The sequence below is a fragment of the Oryctolagus cuniculus genome, chromosome 20, assembly GCF_964237555.1.
Source record: "Oryctolagus cuniculus chromosome 20, mOryCun1.1, whole genome shotgun sequence".
NCBI lineage: Eukaryota > Metazoa > Chordata > Mammalia > Lagomorpha > Leporidae > Oryctolagus > Oryctolagus cuniculus.
The window spans coordinates 21624832-21635841 of record NC_091451.1 but is presented as its reverse complement, the minus strand read 5'-3'; the positions used below and the strand labels follow the sequence as shown (position 1 = coordinate 21635841).

General features: G+C 51.0%; 1 protein-coding gene across 1 annotated transcript in view; it reads right to left on the bottom strand.

Annotated features, from left to right (window-relative positions):
* Positions 1 to 514: 514 nt before the first annotated feature.
* FLVCR2 (FLVCR choline and putative heme transporter 2) overlaps positions 515 to 11010 on the bottom strand; it is a 63225-nt gene continuing 52729 nt past the window's right edge. Inside the window, exons 6-10 of the mRNA XM_002719577.5 lie at positions 8385 to 8495; positions 7186 to 7291; positions 6952 to 7063; positions 6333 to 6388; positions 515 to 2365 (exon numbers count right to left, since the gene is read on the bottom strand). Coding sequence (XP_002719623.1) covers positions 2294 to 2365; positions 6333 to 6388; positions 6952 to 7063; positions 7186 to 7291; positions 8385 to 8495 — 457 coding nt within the window. The 3' untranslated portion in view covers positions 515 to 2293. The remainder of the gene's footprint in view (positions 2366 to 6332; positions 6389 to 6951; positions 7064 to 7185; positions 7292 to 8384; positions 8496 to 11010) is intronic.

Here is an 11010-nt window from a genome sequence, read left to right as displayed (position 1 = left end):
CCCAGGTGAGTTAAAATAGAATTGTAAGAGTCTTTCCCCAACTGAAAATTGCTAATAATTATGGTGGCAGAAGCCTACAGGCCCCAGTGCAGCTCTCCAGGGAAGTCACGTACAGAAAACAGCAACAGGCCCAAGGTTAACACAACTCGGCCTAAGGTAGTGGCAGTCAGTAGGACGGTTGGGAAGAAAAATAGCACGGAGCCACAGACACGGGGACAGATCTGTGGACTCCAGCCAGAGCGAGATGATCGCAGAACAAACACTTCAGCCACCTTGTGAGGCACGGCCGGTAACGGCAGTGGGCTGTCCTCGCAGTCATGTTCAGACCTGTACACAGGCCGGAAAGAGGTTGGGGGCACAGGCTGGACCCGAGAGACAGCAGCCTTGGCGCACTCCAGGATGGCAACGTCCTCCCATGGGAGCTGCCTCACTGCTCCTCCAGGCCTCCCCACCCCTCAGACACAGCCCTCGAAATATGTGGTCATCTTGGGGACACCGTCAAATGACAAGGAAGACCGCTTTGAAAACCGTTTATTGCCTTAAAAGATCTGGTGGTACAAATAGTACAAATTTTATTTTTAAAATAAAGCAATAGATTCAGTAAACACTTTGTTAATATTAGCTCCAGGGGTAGAAGAGTAAACACTTTTCTCCTGATCAGAAAGTAAGAAAAAGTAAGGCACGTGTCTCCCACCCAGAACACTCCCTCCACCAACAGTGTGAACTTTCATTACAGTCACCCACACGTGCACCTGTGCACATGCATGTGTGTGCACGCTCACACACACACACACACACACACACACACGGCTCCCTGCGGGAGATGGGTCCAAGCACCCCAGCACTGCAGCCAGCACAGGCCGCTCTGATTTGCTGAGGCCAGGGGAGCGGCCGAGGCAAAACAGCACAGTGGTCAAGATCCCAGCTGCGTGAGACACAGAACTGCGGACATTTCTCTTATTCAGGAGGCACGTGAGAAAAGCCTTGACAGTAGCCCAGGCCCGAAAGGAGGCTGGCCCACACTGGCTGAGAGGACTCCCTTCACAGTTCGCGAGCGGTAGGGTGTTGGTTTCACCCGACTCTCGGGGTCTGTGTGGTGACTCCGCGCCTCTTGCTCCCACCAGGCTGCTCCTCTCAGAAACGAATCCACTGCAACATTGTTGAGAAATCAACAGCAACAGTAGGGAATGTCCACCCCACATATCATCTGGTCTGGCCCTGCCAAGGCAACGGCAGGTGAGACTCAAAATTCATTCCATCTATAGCAGGCTAATTTGTAAGCTGGTAATTCTGTAGGGCCTGCAAGGCTCACCACAGAAAAAGGGTTCCCCACCCCTGCCTGAGACTGATAAACAAAACATTACTGCCAGCAGGGGGTGTGTATGCAAATCCTGACCCCAGCAGAGGTGAGTAAGGCTGGAGTCCAGCAAACTCAGTTCCTGCTGGGGCCCCTTTCTTCTGCCCCTCCCTTCACAGTTCTCAGGACTAAACTTGGACTTGGGGGAGGAGCCATGAATCAGGACTGACTTTCAGGAAAGATGCGGGTTAAGGTGGCTGGGCTGGCCCTCGCAGGCCCATGGCAGTGTTTCTCACTGCAGCCTCCAGAGGAAGGCATCCATCAGAGGTGACAGTGACAGTGACACAGAAGTCCCTGGCCATGGACTTGTGTAGAAGAAGCCCTCCCATCCCCAAGGCAAGCCACCAGAGCTCCCAGACACACTGAGAAGTGGGCCCTCCCACCTCAGCTAATCCTCAGTGGCCACACAATGTTTGTGTCCAGTTTATTGACGTTTGGTTCAATCAGCTTTAAGAGGACCTGGAAACAGACCCCAGCATTAGGCAGGCTGCTGACCCTGGAAGGGCCCTTGGGCACGGCAGCTTGCCTTACAGCTCCTCAGGGGTCAGCTTTGCCTGGGCGTCTTGGGAGACTAGAAAAAGTGAAAATCCTGAATAAGCTTTCTTCCTGTGATAATTCTGCAAGCATGGAGTTAGAAAGGGAAGGCGAGGAGCTGAGGTAGGATCTGCTGTATGTCCTCCTCCAGCCTGCCCCAGCACCAGCTCCCATGACCTAAAAGGGGGCAGGGAGCAAGTGGACTGCATCTCATGAAAGGCCCCGGGTAAACCGCGCGAGCTCTTGAGCGGGTTCCAGGAGGCACGGCCATGCAATCCACAGACATTCCAGCCGGTTCCCTCCCAAGGCTTCTCCAGCAAAGACCTCTGTGCTGGCAGTGAGAGCTGTTCTGAAAGAGGTGGCTGTTTGCTGGGCTCCCTGAGTTGCCACCACCTTCTTCTCTCAGAGATGATCATCGGACACAGCAGTGGGCGCCTTGCTGGTGTTGCTCTCCTCCTCCTCCTCTGGCAGCTTCTGCAAGGCAGGGCAAGGGGCAGCCCGGTGGGTCAAAGGCCCAGGGCTCCACCCAGGCTGGGGCAGCTGCCTGCCCACAGCTCTAATCAGTGTGCACACAAGAGCCAGAGGCTACTGAGCACCCCTCAGAGTAAACAGAGGCCACAAGAAAGAACCAGCCCCTGCCTGATGCACTCCCCAAACACATGCACCCCCAGTGACACGGCCTCACCAGAGGCGGAAAGGCCAGCATTCTGTGTTGCCAGGGCTACCACAGCCCCCCACCCCGAGTGCCACGGGTCCAGAAGCAAGCCCACTGTCCCTCCCCATTCTGACAGCAGACACGTGCCTTGACTACCCATCGACAGCTGTCCAAAGTGCCAGGGCTGTGATACCTTGGTGCTTCCCATTCCCCCCTTTTGGGGGAAGCCCTGGGATAAAGAATGTTATAATGCACATGCAAGGAGGCCCCAAAGAGGCTGGATCACAGGCAGCCAGCACAGCTGGGTCTGTCGACTCAGTGCCTATGTGTGCACGTATATTCTACACAGAAGAGGAGATTTCAGAGCAGGTTGGCCCTGAATTTCTCAATGGAGGATGGCACAGATTCTCCTGGGTCACACTTGTTACATGGGCTGGGAGTTAAATATGGTCTGGACCTAAACCTATGGGCCTCAAGGTACACACTGCCAACTTGGACATTTATCTACTCTTTGGGTTTTTTAAAATGTATACATTTTAATGAACACATAGTGAATGTGTAATTGTCACACAGTAATTGTATGATTGACATACAGTAATTACATAGTGTTATATATGGGGTACAGTGTGACATTTCAATGCATGTATGCAATGAGTCAGGGTAACTGTCATCACTATCATTTCTTTGTGTTGGGAACATTCAAAATCCTCTCCAGCACCTATTTTGAAATAGCTGATAAATTGTCGTCAATCACAGTTATCCTACTGTGCCACAGAGCATTACAAGTTATTCCTGCTCTCCAACTGCGCCCCTGTAAGGCTACAGTTTTAACAAGTGCTTTGCCTCTTACCTCCAGCGGACTCCTAATTAGCAAGCAGGCCTTGGGCACAGGCTCAGCGCTGCACGGCCAACAGCACTCAAGGCCTGGAGGAGCATGTGCAAAACCAGGCTGCATCCAGTGTCAGTCACACCCCCAGTGCTTTCCTTCCCAAGGAGGGTTGCAGGGCTGGGCCAAGGCAATAGCAACAGCTGTGGAAACCTAACTTTCCCACTCTTTGCCTTGCCAACTTTTTGGCACCAGTTCAGCCTCAACCATGAGGAGCCTTCATTCAGGCTACCAACAGCCTATTTAAGTCAGTCAGTCAGTCTCTCCCATCTGCTTGACAACACACACACACACACACACACACAGGCCTGCCTCCTGCAAAGCCATCAGCATGAAATCATTATCAGAAACAGAGGTTAGTAGGGGCAGAAGCACAGCTAAATCGCCCATGTGATGGAAGAGAATGAAAAGCCCGAATCAAAATCCTTTTCAGAGTCAACGTGGGTCATCACCCTTGTCCCAGAAGTTTGATCTCTTTTCACCTAAACTGTACATCTCAGGTCTGCTGCATGCCCTGTCTTCACCTGGCTCTGACAATGAACTTGTCAGCAGGTCTCTTGAGTTACACTGAGTGCTTTTCTGGGATGTGTAACGACAGGTGTCTGCAGGAGGGCTGCTCTGCATCAGCCCCAGCAAGACCCTGACCACCCCGTGAAGCCAAGTTGCCACAGCTGGCAGTAGGCCCAGTGACAGAGTGAGTTATCCAGGGACACAGGACAGTTGAACGCCATTGACAGAACTTAAGTCTCCAGTTGCTGTTCACTTTTAATTTCCAGCTCCTCCTGTCCAAGGAGATTGAACCAACAACTACAAGCTCACAGACAAATGTTCCCTTTACACAAGCGTCTGGCTACAAGAATCATAAAAGATTACGCCAAAATATTAAGCAAGATGGAATTTTGTAGACATGAGGTTCTGGTAGAATGTTAACAGTGCGGAAAAGTTGTCAGGCTATATTTAGTAAACAATATAGCCATCAACTGATGATCAGATAAAGAAAATGTGGTGTATATATACACAATAGAATATTACTCAGCCATAACAAAGAATGAAATACTGACATCTGCAAAAAATGGATGCAACTAGAGATCATTATGCTAAGTGAAATAAGCTAGATCCAGAAAGACAAATATCACCTGTTCTATTTGTGGGAATTAATATAAAGACTATAAAAAAACAATATAGAGGGAAGGGTAGAAAATGAAAATATAAACAAGCAAACCTATAGACCTCAACACTAGCAAATGGACTAGAATGCTTCTTGGTGATCCCTAGGATGAAGGATTTAGGTGACTTCTGTTTCCTCCTTGTTTGCCTAAATCTGCCAGCATAAACACAGATCATAAAGTAAACACAGCAGAACCTCACGTCACCTGACACAGGGCATCACATCCCCCTTTATAACAGACACTCTCCCCAGGCTGTTTCATCTGCACATTGACCAGCGTGTGCCAAATCAGCACAGGTCCAAGCCTGCATCCACGGTGGCCCTGGGTTGCCATGCAGGTCTAGAGAACACTGTTCCTGCTGGAAGGCCTTCCCTGTCTGCCTAGCAAGTCTGCTGTTCTAGGCTCCTCCTTCCACATGTACCTGCTGCTGCCTGCCGTGGTATCAGAAGACAATGGTAAAGGACTGAAGATGACGATCTTAGTAGACGTAAATGCTAAAAACCTCTGCTGCAGAAAACTATTTTTGTTTTGGAAAACTGGCCAAGATTTTCAAAATGAAACAGTCAATGTTGGCGCTCTTACACAATGCTATAACCTTATTGGCAGCACCTTTCTAGAGGGTGGTTTAGTAACACATACAGGGCTTAGAAATGTGCACGACCATTGATCCAGTTCTCAAAAAAAATGCGTCCACTGAAGAACAGTCACTAAAATTCAGCTTCCAACATGTGAATCACAATATTATCTATAACGACAATTCAAAACCACCTAATGTCCACCAACAAAACTATTAAATAATAGTTTATCTATATAATGGGACACTGGAGCCAGTAAAAGTGTGCTGTCAGAGCAGCTGCCTGATAACATGTTTGCAACAGAAGCAAACAGAACAGATCCCATTGTCTCAAAAAAGGAAACACACACATATTTGGATACAAAAATAAATGCAAAAAAAATTAAGAGCATCTCATTTCATCTCTAGATGATGGAATTACTGGGTGAATTTTAAATGTTTGTATATTTACTATGTTTTATTTTTTAGCTTTTCTACGAAGAACATATATTACCACTATAATATGTTTGCTATTTTTGTTCTTTTAAAGTATTATCCCATTCTTGCTGTTGTCATATTTGTGATTTTTTATCCTTGCCCAGATTTGACATCATTTTGGCTAAAGTGGGTCTGTACTTTTCTATTCTAGATCCTTCTCCTGGCTGGCTCCTCTCCTGTCACCATCAGCTCCTGATTCTTGACGTGTCCTTTGAGAGCCCCACTGACAACCTGTTGGTTCCACCCCATGGCCCTGCCTAAGGAGAGCCACTGTCTTAAGGCTACCATGTCAAGGAGGTCAAGCAGCCTCCTATCTTCCCTCCCCGGCAATTGACCCCAGGCTGCCAGCAGTAGAACCAGGGCCACAGGGTTTGGCTGAGGACCCAAGGGGAAGACACTGCTCAGCAGAGTCTGACAACAGTCACACGCCCTGGGGACCAGGACAGAGGAGTCACAAAGAGGACAGGAAGTGGGCGAAGAGCCTGGGCAAGAGTAGCAGGAAAGCAGTGCAGGAACACCAAAGAAACCTTTGCATGCTGTGTTTGTGAGAAGCGAGCTGGCCTCAAAGCCACCACAAACCACTCCCTCCGAGAGCATCTCCTGGCTCCATCTGTGTGGCCACATCCTCACCAAACGCCAAGGACCCAAATTTCAGCCCCACCAAGCTCCAGTGTACTCACAGTCTCAGGAGTTTCTTTGTTTGCCTTCTGCCTCCGGAGATCCGCCCTAATGAACGCTGAGATCAAGAGAGAAGAGTGGCAGAGACACAGTCACCAAGCAGATCAATGGTCAAGTTCATCCAGGAGAGGGAACCTTCAGTGGCCTATGGGTCACAGCTATCCCTAACCTACTTCAGATATTGAAGGCAGCCGGGGACACCATCAGCTAACTCAAGCATGCCCAGGGGTCCCTGATGTCCCCAGAGGCAGAAGCCAGTCATGACTCTGGCCTTCACTGATGGGTCACTTACAGTTACCAGGGGCTGCACGCATGTCACTAGCCATCACAACAGTTCTCACTTGGCAGATTAGGAAACTGAGGTTCCCAGAGATGAGTCCACTTGCCCAAGGTCAGTGGCCACAGAAGTCAGTGTCACAGTCTGTGATTCAAGCAGGAGTCTTCTGGATCCACAGCCCATGCTTGTTCTACCAAAACATGTCATTGCCTCCCAACGAGATGGCCCAACACGCCCTCCCATGTGCCCCCTGCATGTGCACTTCCCATCTCTGGGGTCCCAAACTGCCAACAGCCTTGCCCATAAGCAGTCCGTGCCTCCTCTGCCCTCATGCCCCAACTCACCAGTGAGGGCTGCGCCGAGGCCAAGGAACACGCACAGAAAGATGTTTCCAGGCATGGTCCCAAAGTTGTCAATTATCTGGCCCTGGGAGATGGTGAAGATGATCCCAAATACCTGGAGGGACCAAAGGAAGACTGGAGACAAGGCCCCAGGCAGCCGGCCCACAGGAGGACAGGGCCGCCACGATGCAATGCCAGCCCAGCCAGGCAGGGAACAAGACGAGGTGAGAGCTGTACCTGTGCGGACACGTTGAGGAGGCCGGATGACATGCCTTCTGACTCTGGGTACGTGAGCTCCACGGCAAACTCAAATCCCAGAGGGAGATAGCCAGTCATAAAGAAGCTGAAGTTCAGAGCAGAGAGACGAGGTGATGAAGAAGCTCCCCAACAAGCAGGATGGGGAGCCCCCTCCTCCCTTAGAGCTCCCTCTCCTGCTTTTTGTCTTCCCATTGGTGCAGGCCGGGCCCTTGAGCAATCTGATCTAGCCAAGCCGAGGTGGCAATGCCAAGGGCAAGGAGATCCTTGCAGACCCGGAAGAGGGTCCCAGGTGGACCTTGTGCTCAGGGGGCCACTTGGGTCTCCTGCATCTCCATCGAGCCACCAACGGCAGGGTCAACATTTACAGAAAGGGCAAGGATGCCTGCTGGGTTAAGCTGAGAGACTCCGTGCCCTGGGCCCCGTGCCCTGTGCTGGCAGTGGGAAGTCCCTGGGTGTTGAGCAGCAGCTCCACGGCTCTCTGGTCCTGGCAGGAAGAGCTTCAAGTCCTCCCATTTCCCTCCAGAAAGTGGCCAGCTGAGATGGACTGCATGTCCAAGGTCATTCCTTCTCTCTCTCTCTCTCTCTCTCTCTCTCTCTCTCACACACACACACACACACACACACACACTTCCCTGGCCACAGGAGAATACCTGGAAGATGAAGCTCGTCAGAGACCTCTTGTGGTTTCTCATCCCACGGGCCTAGAAAATTCCAATTCTAATTCCTTACAGCCATGCCACACTTCTTACTGCTTTGACATCCATTCTTTGCCCCTCAACAACTCCACGAGGCAGACCACTCTCATCCTCACTTACGGATGAGGAACTGAAGGTCAGCGGTCAGTGAGTGCCTGTGGTCTAACAAGTAGTCAGCGGTGAAACCCAGAGTTTCTGACCCTAAGCCCTGTGTATTTTTTGTGACCCCAGCTTGTCCTGGGCAGAGCTAAAAGAGACAGAGCGTTTGGAAGCAGGGTGTGCTCCACACTTCCCTCCATCCCCATAGCACAGCCAGGCTGCCTTCAGAAGTGCTGTGAGGATTCACAAGCCCCTGGGTGCCACTCCCACATCTTCTGAGGCCAGTGCGAAGGCTGCCAAAGGGTGTTGCATCCAGGAACACTGGCAGCTCCGGGAACCATGGGGTGGTGTTTTCCAACTGAACGGGTCAGAAGTGGAACTTACCCCATTGTGCCAGCAGTGATGAAGACTATCCACAGGTGTCCCAGGTTCAAGGTCAGAGTGTACACCACCATGCCCACCAGAGTCATGATGTACACCACCAGGGTCGTCTCCCTAGGGGCAGAGGCAAAGAGCTTGATGCTTCCGACTTTACAAGGAGGGATCATTTATGCTTTCCATAAGTATGTACCGGGTACCCACTGTCTTGAACCTCTCTGTGGGGATGGGCCATGTGCTGTCACAGAACTTTCTTCCACGAGAGTGATGGACACTGCACCTATGATCACACATAGCTTTTTAATTATATCATCATCGACGCTACAGAGGGTGAGGCCAGGCAGCTGCGAAGCCCAGTTCTCTTCCTGCAGAACCCTCCCAGCAGCAGAGCAAGCCACCCTGGACTTGTCACATCCTTCCACAGGCAAGAAGGGCACAGCCCTTCCCTTCCCTGCCCCGGACCAGAGGAAAGGGAAAAACAAACAAACACAGGACAAACACTGGCCATAGTCAGGTGGAGTGACATTCAAGACTACCCCCGAAGCCCCCAGTTCTGCTTGTGTGCTTTGTCCCAAGACCCCCAGGCAATGCTGGACAGTGATCTGACTTTCAGACGCTGTCACCTGTACGTTCTTCCTGTTGCCTCCTGCACAGGCCCAGCCCAGCTGTTCCTGCTGGGCCCGAATGACTCAGTCCAGATGGAGAAACAGAGGGGACCAGCGCTATGGCGCAGCAGGTTAAGCTGCAGCTGGCAACACTAGCATCTCATATCAGAGTGCCAATATGAGTTCCAGCTGCTCCACTTCCGGTCCAGTTCCCTGCTAATGTGCCGGGGAAGGCAGTGAATCATGGCCACATACTTGGGCTCCTGTCACCCACGTGGGAGACCCAGATGGAGTTCCTGGCTCCTGGTTTAAGCCTGGCTCAGAACTGGCTTTTGTACCCACTTGGGGAGTGAACCAGTGGATGGAAGACCTCTCTCTGTCTCAATGATTCTTTCAAATAAATAGATAAAAAAAATTTTAATAAAAAGGACTAAGAGAATGTTCTCTAGCCTTGAACTAAGGGCCTGAATGCAAAGCCAAGGCCAGAAATCCACACTCTGTTACCTCTCCTGTGTCAGTCCCCTCAGAAGTACCATCAGCAAGTTCTGGTTTCTAATTGAGGCTCAGCCCTGTGGTGCCGCTGCACACAGCTGTCTCCCTGTGGTGCCAACCCAGGACTCTGCTGCGGCCTCAACTCCCACACGTAGACCATTACTGCAGGGTGCAGGCTCTGCACATTCTTCTTGTTTTTTATTTTATTTTATTTATTTATTTATTTGAGAGGTAGAGTTACAGAGAGAGAGACAGACAGACAGAGACAGAGAAATAGATCTTCCATCCACTGCATTACTCCCCAAATGTCCGCAATGGCCAGAGCTGCGCCGATCCGAAGCCAGGAGCCAGGAGCTTCTTTCAGGTCTCCCACATGGGTGCAGAGGTCCAAGCACTTGGGCCATCCTCCCCTGCTTTCCCAAGCCATAGTAGAGAGCTGGATCGGAAGTGGAGCAGCTGGGACTTGAACCGGCATCCATATGGGATGCTGGCGTCACAGGCTGAGGCTTAGCCCACTATGCCACAGCACCAGTCCGTGCACAACCTTCTGAACACCAGGTTAAGAACCTTCACACATCTCCCCTGTATCCAGAAACACAGTGGGGCTCCAGCAGCACACCACAGTTATGCCAAACTAATACCTACATTACTGGGTGCCAAATTCCATTAAGTGCTTTACATACGTTTATCATTTCAACTCAACCCTCATAAAAATCTGGCAAGAAAGAGATGGCTATCCCTGCTTTTATCAATGAGGGAACCGAGGCTCAGGCCACTTAAGTCCCCTGTCCACAGTCACTGACAGATAAATGCAAAGCTGGGACTGGAACCCGGAGCTGAGCTTGAAGGCTGTGCTCTCTCTCCTGCTATGCACAGGAATGACATACTAGGCAGTTACCCATCTGGAAAAACTCAAGATCACAGTCTCCGAAGGGCACGCTCCCACCCGGTGCTTCCAAGCAGGTGTCAAGGCAAGAGGAGCTTCTCCTCTGCCTCACCTGCTCCCCTCCCACCCACCCTGCAGAAAGTAACTTTAGTATATGCCGGCTTTTCCCAGTGGTCCAGCAAGCTCACCAGATATCAAACGTTATTTGAGGCCATGCTTGTTCAACTACAGAGTCTGCTTAAACCACTGGCCAGTTGAGGACAACTACTGTTGTCCCATCCAGAAATTAAAGGGAACTCTCCACCCAATTTCCAGCCTCCAAAGTAAACTGGACACACACAAGGGCCTTTGGGAGACAGGGCATGGAAATGACAGAGGCACACAATGCCATCAGCCCACTGAGGGCTGGCCCTTCCCAGCCTGGCCAGAACAGGGACAAGACTGTCTCATGCTGACCACTGGAGCTACACATCAAATGACGTTAGGAACTGGTGATGCTGAGCTCCCAAGAGGGCCAAAGACGTATTCTCCCCATCCTTTCATTACATATTCAATGAGTCAGCTGGTTGCCCACGCCTCGGCCCAGCCAACATTCCAATCCCTCCCTTCTCCTGCCACAAGGCCAGCGCTGGAAGAAGGAACAGTGCCA